This window comes from Crotalus tigris, unplaced genomic scaffold (assembly GCF_016545835.1).
Source record: "Crotalus tigris isolate CLP2741 ecotype Arizona unplaced genomic scaffold, ASM1654583v1 scf7180000018954.1357295, whole genome shotgun sequence".
Lineage (NCBI taxonomy): Eukaryota > Metazoa > Chordata > Lepidosauria > Squamata > Viperidae > Crotalus > Crotalus tigris.
Window position 1 is genome coordinate 1,151,086 of NW_024097293.1, and position 19,970 is coordinate 1,171,055.

Sequence of the window (19,970 nt, forward strand, 5' to 3'; positions counted from 1 at the left end):
AGTTTTGGGAACGAAACATCAACTAAGAAAAAAAGAAGAAGAAGGAATTTACTTTGAATCTCATTTTCTAATTTTTGTTATTTAGTAGAGGAAATGAATAAATTATGAAAGATTTTTGTTCATCTTTAGAATGAATATTAGTTAACTGAATGGTGAAATAAACACTATGTTTATACTTGACTGAATTTCTCTTCAGTGACATTTTCCAGAAATAAACAAAAGCCAATAAAGATGTTTTCTAAATACAACATCTGATCTTTCTCTGGTCTTGTTATGTTCATTGATATGTTCTCAAATGACTTTTTCCTCATGCCCTCCAAAGTTGTGCTATTGTAGCATGTAAGTATGAAATTATTAAAATAAAAACCACTTTCATGCACTACTATGTATCTCATGCTTATGTACTGCTTTATAACTGTGTTCCTTGGTTCTAAGTTAAAAGCTAAAAGTGCAAAAATAAATTCTGAGCAACTCAAATGAATTTTGTATCATATTTGCAGCCATGGTAGAGACAAAACAAGACAACCAAATAGAAATCACAGAATTCCATTTAATAGGATTTGTAGGAATTGGAGATCTGCAAGTTCCAATCTTCTGCCTCTTCTTACTTATCTACCTTGTTACTGTGGTTGGGAATATCCTCATCATTTTATTAGTTGTTACTGATCCCCAACTTCATACCCCCATGTATTTCTTCCTGGGTAATCTCTCTTGCCTGGAGATCTGTTATAGTTCTAACATCCTTCCAATGATACTGGCTAGCGTCTTATATGGTGGGCGGAGAACAGTATCTGTAATTGGCTGCATATTGCAACATTGTCTTTTTGGTCTTTTGGCAGCTTCTGAATGTTGTCTCCTAGTGACAATGTCCTATGACAGGTATGTAGCAATCTGTAAACCACTGCATTACACAATGTTAATGAGCAATAGAGTTTGCTTCCAGCTGATAGCTGGATCGTGGATTCATAGTTTATTTATCATGAGCATAATTTTATATTTAATGTGTCAGTTAAAGTTCTGTGGCCCTAGTGAAATCAATCATTTCTTTTGTGAATTACACCCAATATTAAAAATAGCGTGCAGTGATACTCACTTGATTGAACTTGTAACTATTTCATTATCTGCTTTGTGTATCTTGTTTCCTTTCTTCTTAACTTTGGCTTCTTATATTTTCATTATTTCCACCATCATGAGAATGTCATCTGTCAGGGGGAGGAAGAAGGCTTTCTCAACTTGCTCCTCACACCTCATGGTGGTGTCTATTTTTTACAGCACAATGATCATTGTCTACGTGTTGCCCAAAACCAGATGTATTGCAAAATGTCAACAAAGTCTTGTCTCTGTTTTATACAATTATGACTCCTTTGTTCAATCCCCTGATATACAGTCTAAGAAACAGGGAAGTGAAAGAAGGGCTTAGAAAAGCAGTTGAAAAATTATACCTTTTTCTTTAACATGTCATTTTCTTTGGTATCTTTTGAATGCATTTCCTACAATATATGTAATTTTGTTTTTATTAAACTATTTTTTAAAAAATGTATTGCTGAGAGGAAATTCTTTCACAAATTTTCAGGTGCCTTTTCTTTATTTTTTCATGTTTTCTGTTCTTTTATTTTCTTTTTTCTATCTCCCTTTTTCTTTATCTCTTCTCTTCCTTCCTTTTCTTTCTTTTCCTCTAAAATTTACTACATATTCTCTTTAATATTTTTTATCATATATGTACTTTTTAAATAAAAATTATTTTAAAGGATAAAAACTGTTACTACATTGAACATAATTGGAAGACCACATCACTGTCATGTAATTTGACTATTTTTAGATGATTGTCTTATTCTCTAATAAACTCCTTTGAGGACATCATTACATTTGTATTTTTCTCTAAAATAGCATGTAAGAGATTAGGAACATTAAAGAATTCTGCCATGTACTGCCTCTTTACCCAAGAAACTCTTCTGCCTCTTTACCCAAGAAACTCAAAGGAAGTTGATTGATACACAGAAGTTAATGTTGTTAGTGTTCATTGCACTGTAAAACAGAAAGCTCTGATAGGTTGCAATTGATTTTGTTAAATGTATGCAGTATCTTGGAAATTTTTTTCAATCTTAGAACTTTAAGAAATGCAACATATTTAAAAGAAAAGAAACACTTCCAGGAGTACCTATTTGGTTATATTTGAAATAGGATCATGGCTGTATCAAAAAATGGTATTTTGGGAGAAAGAGACAAATAAAGAGGCAGAATTGCTCTTGGATTTGCCAGTGCTGAGCTACAGTTCCCCCCCCCCAATTAATTGTCTGCCCTTTTCAGGAAACAGTTTGAAAAAAGAGATAGAAAAAAATCTATGTCTGTCACTCTGTTACTTCATGTCATTTCAAAATCTGTTTCTAATGAAATACGTGATTTAGTTCAACAGAGATTATAAGAGAGCCAATACGATCTAGTTGTTAAAGTATGAGACTAGAATACAGGAAGCTTGAGTTCAAGTCTTGCTTTAAGCGTAAGGGCCAGCAGAATGACTTTGGACCAGTCACTCTCTCTCAGCCCAACTCATCTCACAGGTTTTGTTGTGGGGAAAATGAGAGTAGTAGTAGTAGAAGATATGTTCACTTCTTGGAGTTATTTATAAAAAATAATAAAAGTTAGAATAAAAAGTCTCTATAAATAAAATAAATGAATAAAACCTTCCCCCAATCAAATCCCCATGTTGTTTACATTTTATTTTATTTGTCAATAGAGCCAATAATATTGGTGATTTTTTTTACTTTACATTTAGTTTGATTGTACTGTATTTCAGAATTATGTAACAATTTATTTTTCTTTCTAATAAAATATGTGCAATCCAATGCAAAGTACTAATATCCATTAACAATATTGTATAGCAGTAATTATACATTCTAATATCTTAGTGATATTGTATAAGAATAAATTGTTGAGAATAAATAATATATTATTTAATACAGGAAATTTTGTTGTTTTAATTTATACAGACACACACATTTAGGGTGCATCTTTTGTCTTCAGTGCTCCTAAATAACTGAGGGAAGAAAATCTTTACATTTTGTTTTGGTTATCACCCAGCCAAAATACCATACAGTTGTGATTCTAAATTCTGTTTCCCAAACATATGTTTCCAGATGTTTGGGGTTTACAGCTGTCAGAATTCTTGGGCATTGGAAATTGTTAGAGGTGTGGCCCTGAAGATACAATTTGGGAAGACTAGATGTAACTGTATCATCTCTTTGCATCTATGATCCCATTTGACCAGTAGAGTAAGTGGTGCAATGATAGAAGTGTTCTGTTCTGTGCGTTGGTAAGGCATTGAGATGAGGCAGTGTAACAACAGTTGCTTCTTTATTCAAGCTTCAACAGAATCAACACAAAATGGTGCGGATCCCTTTTATACCCTTTTGCAGGGAACAGCGTCAGCCAATAAATGCAACATATTTTCCTGCTTTGCGCGTGCGCAATAGGCTGGAGAAAGCCTGTCTGGCCCGGGCAGCTTCCTGCACCTGCTCTGTCAATCACGGGCCCAGGACATAACAAGAAGGATCTTGAAATGCTGTCCTTGTATCTGTTTCTCACCTGTCCTATTTTGCTCCTGGCCATAGACTACTCATTTGGACTAGCAGAAGGAGGACCTTATGATACTTTTCTCCATCAAAATTACATTAGCTGATGAAACCATGAGGAATTAGAAACTGCTAAAGGTTAGCAGGGCAGAAAAGTCTCATGTGCTGAGAAAGTTACTGCCCTGAAATCAGTTGCAGCTTCTTCAGTAGAAGATTGGTATCATGAGTCTCTAAGACAGTGAGAAGTAATGCTGGGGATTTTTGACTGCTAGGGCAAATGGGGAGAGACAGATGAGGATAGGGCTCTTCACTCAGTATGCTGTCACTGAAAATGACTCAATGGGAAGAAGCAATGTTAAAGTCTCTGTCTCAACCAGTAATAGAATAGAATATTTTATTGGCCAAGTGTGATTAGACACACCAAGAATTTGTCTCTGGTATATTTTTTAAAGAAATATATTGTTGTGGATTTTAAATGAGTGACATATACTTTTGGAAGTTATGTAGCTATACAAAGGGAAAGGCAGGAATATGAACCAGCTGAATAAAGTAACCACCAGGTGGCACTGTAGTCTTGTAAAAGTCTTTATTGCAGGGTTGTCAAGCTGCTTTATTGCAAAAAGGAGATTAATTTTTCCCATCCAAAGAATAAAAAAGAAATAACCCAATAACAGAGTAGTCCAACCCCCTCCTCAAGCAGGAAATTAGACAAATGATTGTCTAATGTTTTCTTAAAAATGGAGCACCCACAACTTCTGTAGGCAAGTCATTCCATTGATTAATTGTTCTAATTGTCAGGAAATTTCTCCTTGGTTCTAGATTGGTTCTAGAAGATACCTATATCTCTCTTCAATCTCTCATTCCCTCTACAGAGAAATTTGCAAAGGATAGAAGGGAGATTATGAATTAGGAAAAGTATGAGACTATACATTTTAATGTTACAAAAAACACTGAATATATGCTGTTCAGCCTACAGAATTTGTTGGATTGATATGCTTGATGGACTAATATAATTCAATACTACAATGTTCCATTTTACACCCCTTTAAATTGGAGTGACAGTCAAGAAGAAAGAATTGACTAATTTGTGGAACAGAACCAAAGGAAATGTGTTTTACTGATGATGTTTGTAACATGCTAAAATAAAGATTTCTCTCAATCAATTTGAGTCTTGATTATTTTATCTATATAGCACACTTAGCAGGGTTATGGACCTAATTTGTCTTCTTCTGTGATTTTTAGTTTAATTTATGCAATAACATTTGAATTTCCAAATGGTGTCCCATCCAAATATTAACCAAGCCTATCCTGACTTAGTTCTGATATCAGTCATGTTCAACTAAATGCTGGCAAGATACCTAACTGCCTCTTAAAATATATAATCAAGGGTTTATTGGGCTAGAAGCAGGAGCCAGAACTATTACAGCAAACAGAGGAACAATCTGTCTAGTTGACTTTCAGTTCCTTTCCCAAGGTTGTGAATTAAAAAAAAACAATTCATGAAAATTCATTTGCATTTTATCTAAGGAAATGTTTTTGAATGCTTTCTGCAGACCTTTGTGCATCTTTCCAAGCAATTTATAGTCTAATCTATATGTGTGAGCATTTTTTTTCTGGGTAATATATTTAATGCAGTTTTTTTGCTTCATATATGTAATGTTATGGGCATTTTTATTTTGGAAGCTATTTATCTAAAAGAAAATAAAGATAAGCTTTATTGGAGAAATAACACACTGGTAGGAAAGCCTGAATTATTTAAATCTCTACAGCTAAGAGTCTTCTCTATTTTGTAGAGCAGGTGAACCAGTGGAAAACATAAACAAGAGCTTAGAATCAGAATATAAAATAGTATTAACTGAGGAAGGACACAAGAGATGAACAGTAGACAGATTACATAGAAATATGCAAAGTAAAATTTGTATACACACAAAGGAAATGAAATATATTTTGGGAACTTTCTGTAGATCTATTGCCCTTAGTAATCAATAGGTTTTAGGTATCATTTCAATCAATCAATATGACTAATTGATATTATTTATTCCATTTTGAGGCCATGTTCTCTAGTAAAATTATTGTTAGATGCGTTCTTTTATTCTACCAATTAGGCTCAGGTATAACCACTTCCACTGCTAAAAAAGTAACTAAATTCCTAATATAATTAAAATTCAGAATGTGCTTAGATTATTGTGTACTAAACAATAAAGCTCCAAACAAAAAGATTAAAAAAAATAAAAGAGATATAAAAATATAAGAAAAGGGAAAAGGAAAAAGAAAGATAAATAGATTAAGAAAAGAGAGAGAAAAAGAAAAAAAATAAAGAAATGTTTTCTGATCATCTTTATAGCAGTTAAAAACACAGTTAACACATTTCCACACTCCCTCTCTCTATCCAGAGACTAATAACTTTCAATATCTTCTCCTCAGCTTGATGGTCATAGAGAAAATTATTCTGAAAGCCTTTTCTTTAGTAAGAAGGAAGCATTCAAAACCCCAAATTCTGAATGAGAGTGCCCATCCTGAAAAGTAAAAAAAAAAAAAAAATGCCTTTCCCCAGGTAAAAAGTTGATTAAACCTCATCAGAACACTGATGGACTAAGCCCTTGGTTATGTATTCAGTGATTCTCAACCTTTTCTTCATCACAGACCCCCTCTAAATGCTTTTTGTGGCCATGGACCATGGCCACAGACCCCTAAGACTTAACTCAAGATTTAAATCATAACATTTATTCAAGTCTTCACAGACCTCCTCTGATGACGTTATGGCTTCCCAGAGGTCCACAGAATACAAAATTTCCTATTCATAGTATTAGCATAGATGGACTACAAATTGCCAATCATATATCATGACAGTAAAAAAATATGTTTCTAAAGTTGCACAAAATGCAAAATTTTTGAATTTATTGTGCAAAAATATTGTGCTAGACACCCATGGATAATGATGGTTCTCTCAACAATCAGCAAGTTTGCCAATAGTTTTGGCAGCAAGACAGAACTATGGCATGTGTGTAGGCAAGACAAATTTCCCAGGAAGAAATACATTGGGGTATGAAAATGCTCATCAGTCACAAGTAGACCAGGGGTTTCCAAACCCTGAGGCTCAGAGGCTTGTTAGGAAATGGGCCACACAAGTGGCAGGCAAATGAGTGAAGCTTCATCTGCACATGTCCAGGATCTAGGTTGAATGTGAAATCAGATCTGCAGTTTTTGCTTTTTCCAGAGAGAATGAACAAAATAGTAATATTTGCAAGAGGTGTGTTTGCTCAGTTAGGCAAGATGCTGGCTATGACCATACAGCCAAAGTGCCACGCCTTTTTACATCTGTCTCACATCACACAAAAAATAAGCAGAGATTTTATCATTCTGTTGCTGCTACATCTTGAATCATCTCCTTCACTATTTCTGTGAATGCCTTGAAATAAATGCTGTTTTCATTTTCAGCATCCAGCATTAGAACAGTAAATACAATAAATTATTTTGATTTCTTTATTAATTTGAACCTATCAGCTTTCAGGATAAATTTTCTGAAACGGATTTAAAATGGGTCAAAAAATTGAAAAGCTCTGAAGACACATAGGTTTTTACAGCAAAGTGCCCAAATGTGATCACATGATCATGAGAAGGGCCTGATATTGGAACTTTGAAATTGGGTCTTAAGTAGCTTTTAGGTAGTCCATCGTAAGTCAAGAACTACCTAGATAGGACAATTAGTCATAAAATATTATTATGAATATAAAATGTCTGCCAGTATAACACATATTGCTTTATACTTTGGTTAGTAGAAAAGGTTGCTTTTTCCAGGAAGAATTATACATTTCCAAAGCCAGTTTTTAGCATCTGAAATGCAACACTTCTCCAATTTCTCAGTACAGTTCTTTTAGGCTGTATTCTCCATGCATGGTACACCCGTATTTCCTAACAGTCAAATTCCAAAGTTCTGGTATATATTTCAATATAATATTAACATAGTTTTAATATTTAATGTTTCCATAAATCTACAAATACATTCTTTGGGAAATCCAAAACATTCAAATTACAATTTATGGATGTTACAAATTATTGTAAGCTGCTCAGAATCACTTTGGAGAGTGAGATGGACAGGACATAAATGTATTAAATAAACAAACAAATAAATCAATTTTAAATTCAAATTCATTGATACCATAATAACATGAAGCCATTGGTCATTCTTTAGAAGATGTCTGAAATATCTCAGAAATATACATTTTTAAATTATTCTTAGGTTTCAATGGAAATAGGCAATGGTTTTTCTTCTGTCGTGAATAACTAATCCATAATCCATCATATAATGTATTGATATGAATTACTTGAAAATGTTGAAAAAAACGGTCATAAGACTCTGTCAATTAAGTGCCAGACTCTCTGTCTACATACTCATTAACTTGTGGGAACTAATACTTGAATCCTATTGGCTGCTGCCTAGTTGCTGAGTGTATAAATAGGGGTGGAATGGCAGTTATCCAGGCTTCTATTAAACCTTAAATAAAGAGTTGTTGTTGCACCTGCTGCTTCGTCAATGCCTCATCGATCACCAAACATAACACATCAAATAAGAGAGCATCCCAGATGCCTCTACAGCAGCCAAAGCACCAAAATGAGCCATCAAAACAAGCTTAGGTAAAAAAAATATGGACATTGTTGTGAACTAAAAATACCAAATTCAATCTAGAATCAGAAAAACTCATTGCATAATAACTAGCTTAAAAATAAAATATGTATCTTAAAATATGTATCTAAAATCTTCTAGTAGTCTCTTAGATTCATAAAGGACCTGTTTCCATCTCCCACTCTCAATTGTGGGTAGCTATGTACATACGTGCACCTATTCCATAATGGACAGAGATGAGCTTGTATATATATATCACCTTCCATTGAAAAATTATGAAGGTAAGGCCTTTGCCTGATTAGAAAGGAAATTTGTGTGGGAGAGTTTGGCTTACTTCAGTAATAATTAAGTACAGTCCAAGGCTGATATGTCTTACCTGAAAAGGAGAGACCAATCACTTTGCCTGATGGTGCCTGTCAGAAAAAGAAATTATGGTCACTGTGATGTTATCATGAGATTACTATCTGAGTAAGAGAAAGTGACCCTTGTGACTTTATGTTGCCTGCCTTACAGTGGGTAACTCTCAGTTTCAAACTGATCTTTCTTACATTGGGTGAAAATTGTACAGTATGAGTTATAGTATCTATCTATTTTTCAAAAAGCTTTCTTGATTAGAATTCCAGAATGGAATAGAAGATTTCTTTCCTGTTAAGTTAAACTTAAGTTATTTAAAATTTGCCCTTATAGAATAGTGGAATCAGTGCATTAGCATCCAGAAATTAATGTATTCTTATGTTTAGGACAAAGAACATTTTACAGTCCAAGGCAGGGGTCCCCAACCCCCAGTCCATGGACTGGCATCAGGCTGCAGCACGTGAGAAACTGGGCCGCATGAACAAGCAAAGCCCCATCCGCAGGATGCAGGTAGTACATGAAACCATACTCCTTTGTCCGCAGAAAAACCTCACTCCACGGAACCGGTCCCTGGTGCTCAAAAAGTTGGGGACCTCTGGTCCAAGATATTACTTTCCTCACAGATCAAAATGAATGATCAATAGAGTAAAACAATTATTTTTATAATTGCCTGGGAGAGATTCCAAGATATTACAGAGTGTGGATGGTAAATATATGGGTATATTCTACAAGCAAATATAGTACAGCAAATCAGTTATTTGTGTATGATTGTACCTTGCAGACTCTTAAAATGTGCTTCTTGAAAAAAGATTTCAAATGCATCAACTAATCTTTGAAATGAATGAACATTGAATAAGTCAAATATCCCCAGGATAACTGATTGATAAAGGCATCTTCGGGATTTGGACATGGATTACCTCATAGTTTCCTCAGAAAACCAAAAGATTAACAGCAAATCTCCTCTAATTTAAGAGTTAATGGAAAATATTTTAAGGACAGTTATTTTTATCATGGAGAATGTACAAAGTGTGCTACTGCTTCCTACAAGAACTTGAAAAAAACATCTATGCTGAGTTTTGGAACATCAGTGAATCTGAGAGTAACTTGTAGCTAGTAAGTTTTACTTTTAGAAACTTCTGTACTTGGGAAGACATTTTAAAATTAATACATTAGAATAAAAGAGAGATTCACATGATAATGTGTTTTACTGTGATGGGCAAAGTCATTCAGTATCTAATTGTGATTTAGCAATGTAATCTAGCACAATGGCTGCATCATTCTGCAATTTCCTTAATTCAAATGTTTGGAGACAAAGGACTAACAACAAAAATTGAATCTATACTTTTAAATGAAACCAAATTATTTTTATAGCACTCTCTTCCATATTTTGCCTATCTTTAAATAATGAAGTACTCATTTGCTTAATTCTATTACTTCTTTACTCAAGTTAGAAAGTTTCTACTGTAAAAAGAAAAAAGTTTGAAAAGATTACAGAGATCAAGAAGGAACTGCCTAAGGTACTAATGGTGAGGATGAAATGCCAAAAAATTAAGTTACTTAATTGCTTATGTTTTTATTACATGAAATTCAGAATGTTGACTTCTGAACAGATTACATTTTAAAGTAATTTTAGCTAAAATATAATATAAATACAAATGCTAAGGTAATGTTGAAGCTAAACAATACTAAAAAAATAGGTTACTTAGCTAATATGTTCAGCATGTGAAGAAAAAAATATAGAATTATGAATTTTAAACAGGTTGCATGTTGAGTCTGCCACAGTGCAGAGAGCTAAGAAACTACTACTGTAGATGCTAAAATTGTATAATAAATAAGAGATTAGGATGAACTGACTCATAAACTTCAGGTGAAAAACAACAGATGTATTAAATCTGAATAGTTCCGTTAGGACTATTTCTATAAAAAAGTATAAAGTTTGGATCTCTGTACTAGTGATATTTTAATTTCTGCCAAATGATGATTTAACTTAATACCAGTGCATTTTTTCTAAAAAAAAAAAAAAAAAAAGTGCCGGAACTCACACACATCATACAACCCGCCTTGCCTACCGTACAACGTTCCATCCAAAAAAGGTGCCGGAACTCCGTTCTGGGAGTTCTATGAGAAAAAAAGCCCTGCTTAATACCATGATGGATAGTTTCAATGCTGATCAAATCCTCCTTTCCATTTTAAAGCAAAGTGCCAGGCACTTATGTACCATCTGAAAAACAAAAAATAGTTGCAATGATACCCTGTTATTTATGTTTCTCAGGATCTAAAATGGAATATCATTCCCAGGACCTGAAATGGAATGCCATGTCTTATATTTAAGATAATCAGTAGACATTATTATATATAGCCATTAATATGTTTAAAAGAATTTTAGAAAAAAATATTTTCCCTAGAGGAAGTTCTATTTGGAAGGCAGTCTCATAGTTTTTTGTTTTGTTTTTGAATTCTGTAGTAATCCCATTCTTTGTGAAGAGATGTTTTTAATCTTCTTTTTTAATGTTTAAATCAGTAGAAATAATTTTGTGTAGACTTAATTATTTCAGTTGTTTCAAAGAGGTCTAGTTCAGAATTTTTCTCATTGGAAATAGAGACTCAAAATTTTTCTGTCTTTGGTCATCTTGTTTTACTGTTCCTGTTAGATAACACCAATCTTCCATGAGGATTGCAACAGAAAATAATTAAGTTTCTGATTTACAGAAAGTGGAATATAAGAACATCTCAAGAGAATAATAAGAGATCATCAAAGAAAGTATACTGCTTAGCAGTCATATATGGTAGCATGAATTATTTTTGTGCAGTAGGTTGTTGTTGTTGTTGTTAATTGCGAAGTCGTGTCCGACCCATCGCGACCCCATGGACAACGTTCCTCCAGGTCTTCCTGTCCTCTACGATCTTCTGGAGACCATTTAAGTTCACACCTACAGCTTCAGTGACTCCATCCAGCCATCTCATTCTCTGTCGTCCCCTTCTTCTATTGCCCTCAATCTTTCCCAGCATTAGGCTCTTCTCCAGTGAGTCCTTCCTTCTCATTAGGTGGCCAAAATATTTGAGTTTCAACTTCAGGATCTGGCCTTCTAAAGAACAGTCAGGGTTGATCTCTTCTAGGACTGACCGGTTTGAACGCCTTGCAGTCCAAGGGACTCGCAGGAGTCTTCTCCAGCACCATAATTCGAAGGCCTCAATTCTTTTGCGCTCAGCCTTTCTTATGGTCCAACTTTCACAGCCAAACATTGCAACTGGGAAAACCATGGCCTGGACTATACGCACTTTTGTTGGCAGGGTGATGTCTCTGCTTTTTAGTATGCTATCTAGATTTGCCATAGCTTTCCTCCCCAGGAGCAAGCGTCTTTTAATTTCTTGGCTGCAGTCCCCATCTGAGGTGATCTTGGAGCCCAGAAAAATAAAATCTGTCACTACCTCCATTTCTTCCCCATCTATTTGCCAGGAATTGAGAGGGCCGGATGCCATGATTTTGGTTTTCTTAATGTTGAGTTTCAAGCCAACTTTTGCACTCTCCTTCTTCACCCGCATCAAGAGGCTCTTTAGTTCCTCTTCACTTTCTGCCATTAGAGTGGTATCATCTGCATATCTTAGGTTGTTGATATTTCTCCCGGCAATCTTAATTCCAACTTTTGATTCATCTAGCCCTGCCTTTCTCATGATGTGCTCTGCATACAAGTTAAATAGGCAGGGCGACAGTATACAGCCTTGCCGGACTCCTTTTCCAATTTTGAACCAATCAGTGGTTCCGTGTCCAGTTCTCACTGTTGCTTCTTGACCCGCATATAGGTTTCTCAAGAGACAAATGAGATGGTCTGGTACTCCCATCTCTTTAAGAACTTGCCACAATTTGTTGTGATCCACACAATCAAAGGCTTTTGCATAGTCAATGAAGCAGAAGTAGATGTTTTTCTGGAACTCCCTAGCTTTCTCCATGATCCAGCGTATGTTGGCAATTTGATCTCTAGTTCCTCTGCCTCTTCGAAATCCTGCCTGTACTTCTGGTAGTTCTCGATCCACATACTGCTGGAGTCTAGCTTGTAGGATTTTAAGCATAACTTTACTAGCATGTGAAATGAGTGCAATGGTGCGATAGTTTGAACATTCTTTGGCATTGCCTTTCTTTGGAATTGGAATGTAAACTGACCTTTTCCAATCCTGTGGCCACTGTTGAGTTTTCCAAATTTGCTGGCAAATTGAGTGTAGCACTTTTACTGCATCGTCTTTTAAGATTTTGAATAGCTCAGCTGGAATACTGTCACCTCCACTAGCTTTGTTGTTGCTCAGATTTTCTAAGGCCCATTTCACTTCACATTCTAGGATGTCTGGTTCGAGGTCAGTGACCATCTCATTGTGGTTATCTGGGATGTTAAGCTCATTCTTGTATAGTTCTTCTGTGTAGTTTTGCCATCTCTTCTTAATCTCTTCTGCCTCTGTTAGGTCTCTGCCATTTTGGTCCTTTATCATGCCCATCTTTGCATGAAATGTTCCCTTCATATCTCCAATTTTTTTGAAGAGATCTCTGGTCCTCCCTATTCTGTTGTTTTCTTCTATTTCTTTGCACTGTTCATTTAAGAAGGCATTCTTATCTCTTCTAGCTACTCTCTGGAATTCTGCATTCAATTGGGTGTATCTTTCTCTTTCTCCTTTGCCTTTCGCTTCCCTTCTTTCCTCAGCTATTTGCAAAGCTTCCTCAGACAGCCATTTTGCTTTCTTGCATTTCTTTTTCTTTGGGATGGTTTTAGTTGCTACCTCTTGTACAATGTTGCGAACTTCCATCCATAGTTCTTCAGGCACTCTGTCTATCAGATCTAATTCCTTAAATCTATTTGTCACCTCTACTGTATATTCATCAGGAATATGATTTAGTTCATACCTGAGTGGCCTAGTGCTTTTCCCTACTTTTTTCAATTTAAGCCTAAATTTTGCAATGAGAAGCTCATGATCTGAGCCACAGTCAGCTCCTGGTCTTGTTTTTACTGACTGTATAGAGCTTCTCCATCTTTGGCTGCAGAGCACATAGTCAATCTGATTTCTATGTTGACCGTCTGGTGATGTCCATGTGTAGAGCCGTCTCTTGGGTTGTTGGAAAAGAGTGTTTGTTATGACCATCGTATTCTCTTGACAAAATTCTATTAGCCTGTGCCCTGCTTCATTTTGTACTCCAAGGCCAAACTTGCCTGTTATTCCGGTTATCTTTTGGCTTCCTACCTTAGCATTCCAATCCCCCATGATGATAAGGACATCATTTTTTGGTGTTAATTCTATAAGGTGCTGTAGGGCTTCATAGAACCGGTCAATTTCATCCTCTTCAGCACCAGTGGTTGGGGCATAGATTTGGACTATTGTGATATTGAATGGTTTGCCTTGGATTCGAATTGAGATCATTCTGTCATTTTGGGGATTGTATCCCAGTATTGCTTTTCCTATTCTTTTATTGACTATGAAGGCTACTCCATTTCTTCTGAGGGATTCTTGCCCACAGTAGTATACCTGATGGTCATCTGAGTTAAATTCACCCATTCCTGTCCATTTTAGTTCGCTGATTCCTAAGATGTCGATGTTCAGTCTTGTCATCTCTTTTTTGACTACGTCTAGCTTGCCTTGATTCATGGATCTTACATTCCAGGTTCCTATGGAGAAAAAATCTTTACAGCATCGGACTTTCCTTTCACCACCAGATATATCCACAGCTGAGCGTCCTTTCGGCTTTGGCCCAGTCGCTTCATTCTTTCTGGTGCTACTAGTACTAGCCCTCTGCTCTTCCCCAGTAGCATATTGGACACCTTCCGACCTGAGGGGCTCATCTTCCAGCGTCATATCTTTTTTCCTTTTAGTACTGTCCATGGGGTTTTCATGGCAAAGATACTGGAGTGGTTTGCCATTTCCTTCTCCATGGATCACATTTTGTCAGAACTCTCTGCTATGACCTGTCCATCTTGGGTGGCCCTGCACGGCATAGCTTATAGCTTCATTGAGTTACACAAGCCCCTTCGCCACGACAAGGCAGTAATCCATAAAGGGGGTGCAGTAGGTAGAGATTCTTATATAGGTCTATAGTTCTATTCAGTGCTTTTTTCGTAAAAAAAAAGGTGCCAGAACTCACACACATCATACAATCCGCCTTGCCTACCCTACAAGTTTCCATCCAAAAAAGGTGCCGGAACTCTGTTCTGAGCGTTCTATGACAAAAAAAGCCCTGGTTCTATTCTGCAACCAATGGTGTCTGCAAAAAAACTTGAAAAATCAAAATGCTGCTGGAACCAGACAATTGAAACCCTGACCCATTTTATATGTGTCATGACACTAAAAAAGGGTCAGGATGCCATTATGATGGCTTTCATCCCCATCTGGATGTTCTAGAACAAGCCGTCCATATCCAGCCTTCAATCAGTAAATAACATATATAATGTAAAAAATATATATGTCTGAATTTGGCCAGATGAATACTTGGGATGAATTTATTGAAAAATATTCAAATGGATTAACAAATTATTAATATCTAAACAACACAGAAATCTAAAGGGAAAGTTGTTAATGCTAGATATCCTTTGGGATTCACTATTCATTTGCATAAAAAATGAACAAATTAGCAGCAAATCTCCCAGGATTAATTATTTTAAATGTTTATGAAAAGTATTTAAAAACATTTCTGTCTCATAGTAGGAAATGTTCAAATTTATCCAGCATGGAAATTATTTATAAATAATTTGAAGAAATAGTAACATTAAGTCGTGGAAGATCAGTTACTAGGCCAGTTACTTGTTACAGGTAAGTTTCAATCCAACTTCAGTATTATTGTATGTTCTGGGAAGATAAGGTCCTCTTTCATGATATAGTTTTACATAAAGATATTGGCAGGCTTCCCAAATTATGCTAAACTGTAATATGGGTTTATTTTGGTTCATCATGCTTTGAGAAGAAAATGATTATAGCTGGGAATCATGATTTTAATGTGGGTCCAGCCACTGTGATTTATTCAACAATCCATTTTTTAAAAAATCATACATGTTGGTAATGTGTGACTCCAGCCCTAGCATTATCCCTCCAAAGAATTTTGGATACAGAATAAAGGTTTCCTAGCTCATTGTTGGCAACTAAAGGACAAGTTCTGTCTTTTAGGGAAGGTAACATTTTGGATACTTGCAAAGGGATATCTCTCTTTCACTGAGTCACAAATAATTATATGGATGGATATATTATAATAATATATAATAATATTAATTAAATATTATATATAATAATATATAATAGTAGTAAAGTTGGAAGAGACCTTGGAGGTCATCTAGTCCAACCCCCTGCTCAGGCAGGAAACCCTACACCATTTCGGACAAATGGCTGTCCAGTCTCTTCTTAAAAACTTCCAGTGTTGGAGCATTTACTGCTTCTGGAGGCAGGCTGTTCCACTGATTAATTGTTCTCACTGTCAGGAAGTTTCTCCTTAGTTCTAGGTTGCTTCTCGCCTTGATTAGTTTCCACCCATTGCTTCTTGTCCTGCCTTCAGGTGCTTTGGAAAATAGCTTAATTCCCTCTTCTTTATGGCAGCCCCTGAGATATTGGAATACTGCTATCATGTCCCCCCTTGTCCTTCTCTTCATTAAACTAGACATACCCAATTCTAACAACCATTCCTTATATGTTTTAGCCTCCAGTCCCTAATCATCTTTGTTGCTCTTCTCTGTACTCTTTCTAGAGTCTCAACATCTTTTTTACATCGTGGTGACCAAAACTGGATGCAGTATTCCAAGTGTGGCCTTACCAAGGCATTGAAGAGTAGTATTAATACTTCATGTGATCTTGATTCTATCCCTCTGTTAATGCAGACTAGCACTGTGTTGGCCTTTTTGGCAGCTGCAGCACACTGCTGGCTCATATTTAGGTGATTGTCTACTAGGACTCCAAGATCTCTCTCACAGTTACTACTATTGAGCATGGTGCCACCTATGCTGTACTTGTGCATTTGGTTTTTCTTTATCTAAATGTAGAACCTTGCTTTTTTCACCATTGAATTTCATTTTGTTAGTTAGTGCCCAGTGTTCAAGTCTGTCCAGATCCTTCTGTATCTTAAGCCTGTCTTCTGGAGTGTTGGCTATTCCTGCCAGCTTGGTGTCATCTGCAAATTTGATGAGTTCCCCATCTATCCCTTCGTCCAAATCGTTGATGAAGATGTTGAAGAGCACTGGCCCAGAACAGAGCCCTGGGGCCCCCCACTACACACTTCCCTCCATATAGATGCAGTTCCATTGAGGACCACATGCTGAGTACGGCCGGTAAGCCAGCTACGGATCCATCTGGTAGTGATTCTGTCTCCCCACATTTTTCTATCTTATCAAGTAGTAGGTTGTGATCTACTTTATCAAATGCCTTACTGAAGTCCAAGTAAATTATGTCCACAGCATTCCTCTGATCCACTAATTTTGTCACTTGGTCAAAGAATGCAATAAGATTTGTCTGGCATGATCTATTTTTGACAAACCCATGTTGTCTTTTAGTAATGACTTTGTTTGCCTCTAGGTGTTCGTTGATTCGTTGTTTGATTATCTTTTCCAGGATCTTCCCAGGTATTGAGGTCAGGCTAATAGGTCTGTAATTTCCTGAATCCGTTTTTTTTCCTTTTTTGAGGATGGGAACTACATCGGCTCTTTTCCAGTCCTCTGGTAGTTCCCCTGTGTTCCAGGATCTTTGAAAAATATAGTTCAGTGATTCCGATATCACATCTGCCAGTTCCTTGAGAACCTTGGGGTGTAATCCATCTGGTCCTGGCGATTTGAACTCATCTAGGCTGGACAATTTTCTTTAAACAATTATATAATTGTTTAAAGAAAAACATTTGCAGTGATTAATGAAGGACTAAAGGGAAACTATTTTCCTTTATGCAGGAATAGAGTCAGCAAAGAACTTACATTTCCAAAGTTAGAATATTCCATGCAATATTGAAAACTCTTGGTTTTCACATTCTCTCATTCTAGAGGAAGCAAAGAGTGGATAGAAAGGCCATATTGACATAGGTCAACTAAGAGTTTTACTGTCATTCTTGAAGAAAAGTGATCAAGAAGTAGTAGTGGAGACGGAAAATAAAGATCCTTGGGCTACCCAAGCAACCAGCTTGCTCATGATTCAGCATGAGCCACCGATCAGTTTTTGAGGATAAAAGTACATAACATCATTTGTTCTATTTGCCCCTGGCCTATCAGGGTGAATGCCTCCACCTGTCCTTTCCTGATACACAATGAAAAGTGTGCTTTCTAACATGTTGGGGTACATAATGCAACTCTCTCTTCGTGGTTCATTTTATTGTGGGAAGCATCTCTACTCCAATTGGCCACTGTGTGTATGATAAGAATACTCTTTTTCAGTGGATCTGTTCTATATAGCTATTATTTCTAAGAATTCTCTTAAGAAACAATGCAGTATGGACATGTTTTAATCAAATGAAATTGACTAGAATAGCTATGGGATTTATATATTATATGTACTACATGGGCATTTTTAATAATATGATTTGCAGAACAAGTTGATTGAGGACTGACCAAAGGAAAACATTTTTATGAATGTTGCAACAGGGCTATGCTTCAGTTTCATTCCCTAAAAAAATTGGATTTTGCTTATCATAACCATCAGAAATCATGATTTCCAAGACAGAAAATAGGAGAAAACACACTTATGTGAAAACTTGACTAATAATACTTACTTTTTAGTCATATATTCCTCACAACTATTTTTTTGATACAGTATAGGAGAGGAACACTTGAGAACATTAGTTATCCACTATTCCTGAAATAAGTATTTATTAAACAGAGACAGAGACAGAGAAATAAGAGAGTTTTCAATATTTTGGATTTAAACATGCATTTTTAAAAACTTATATTCTAGATCTGATGAGACATTTCATGAATTAAGGAAATGCCAGATATAGAAAAGAGAAACCAGACAGCCATTCAAGAATTCATCCTTCTGGGTTTAGAGACTTTTCCGGAGCTGCAGATTCTTCTTTTCTGGTTCTTCTTGGTGATTTATCTGATGACAATAACTGGAAACCTTCTCATCTTTCTGCTAGTTGTGTCGAATCACCATCTTCATACCCCAATGTATTTATTCTTGGCAAATTTGTCTTTGCTGGATGCTTGTTATAGCTCCACCATCTTACCCAAACTGTTGGCCAATTTGTTGACTGGTGACAGAACTATAACTCTACATGGATGCCTTGCCCAATGTCATATATTTGGGATTTGTGCAGGTATAGAAACCTATCTTTTGGCTGCAATGTCTTATGATCGCTTTGTGGCAATTTGTAGACCTTTGCCCTACACTTCTGTTATGAATATAAAATTCTGTTTCCAGCTTATAGCTGGAATATGGATAAATAGTTTGATATTCAATGGCATTCTGGTGGCTCTCATGGATTCATCGCCCTTCTGTGGCTCTAATGTCATAGACCATTATTTTTGTGATTTTCTCCCACTGGAGAAATTATCCTGCAATAATAGAAATTTTATTGAACCCATTGCCTTCTTCATGACTGTTATTTTTACAGTTGCCCCTTTTCTATTGACTCTCATCTCTTATATCTGCATTATTGGCACTATTATAAAAATCAAATCCACTATTGGAAGGCAAAAAGCCTTTTCAACTTGTTCTTCTCATCTCGTTGTAGTTTGCCTCTATTATGGCACATTAATCATTGTCTACATGCTGCCAGACTCTCCCACTATGAGACCCCTCAATAAAATCTTCTCCATTTTTTATACAGTAATGACACCTTTGGTGAATCCCCTAATTTACTCTTTAAGAAACAAAGAAGTTCATAAAGCCCTAAGACAACTTTACAGCAAAGTGATCATTTTGGGCCAAAGGTATCCCAAACTATCTGTCAGTGCTTAATTCATTAGCTAGTATTAATGTTGAATCTCAATAAAATATATTAAATAAAAGATTTTTAAATGTTTTCTTATTTAAAGGGGAGGATTCTGAACATGATCATGTTGGGAATATTTATAGGTACCAGGATTGAAATACACTGACTTCCATCTTTTTCTTGCAATTCTTTCTTTTCACTGCATGAATTTGTATGATGATTCCTTTTAGCATATTTTTATTATGGATTCTAGGAAGTATAAAGTTCTATGCAAACTAATTTTTCCTAATAGTTATTGTGTTTTTCAAAATGTTTTCATACAATTATGTATTTGGATGTTGTATATGTATAAAAATGGTTCAGTGAGCTTTTGAAAATATTCTAAATATTCTAAATATTCTCAACTAGAACATGTTATACCATTTTTCTTGTGTTTTTCCCTTATCTCTCATATCTATTCTGAGAATAAAAATCAGGTGTAAAGTTCATATATATTTGGTTTGGAGATAATTGTAAAGCTTAATTCACAACTGCTTTATTCCACTAATATAGGAAT

General features: G+C 35.7%; 2 protein-coding genes across 3 annotated transcripts; both read left to right on the top strand.

Moving 5' to 3' along the window:
• Positions 1-502: 502 nt before the first annotated feature.
• On the top strand, positions 503-1,454 carry LOC120314598 (olfactory receptor 10C1-like). The gene is given in 2 exon segments (XM_039357862.1): positions 503-1,306; positions 1,308-1,454. Coding segments are annotated over 2 exon segments (951 nt in total).
• A 13,841-nt stretch (positions 1,455-15,295) lies between these two features.
• On the top strand, positions 15,296-19,490 carry LOC120314590 (olfactory receptor 1-like). 2 transcript variants are annotated; one of them, XM_039357853.1, is made up of 2 exons: positions 15,296-15,330; positions 18,433-19,490. In XM_039357853.1, the coding sequence occupies exon 2, from the start codon at positions 18,463-18,465 to the stop codon at positions 19,438-19,440; it is 978 nt and encodes a 325-aa protein (XP_039213787.1). In that variant the 5' UTR covers positions 15,296-15,330; positions 18,433-18,462; the 3' UTR covers positions 19,441-19,490. The 2 variants fall into 2 exon arrangements, with proteins under 2 accessions (XP_039213787.1, XP_039213786.1); XM_039357852.1 differs by lacking the exon at positions 15,296-15,330 and adding an exon at positions 16,770-16,829.
• Positions 19,491-19,970: the final 480 nt, after the last annotated feature.

Bases quoted from the DNA above. Each gene is read 5' to 3' on its own strand.
- LOC120314590 (XM_039357853.1), top strand. From the start codon at position 18,463: ATGCCAGATATAGAAAAGAGAAACCAGACAGCCATTCAAGAATTCATC.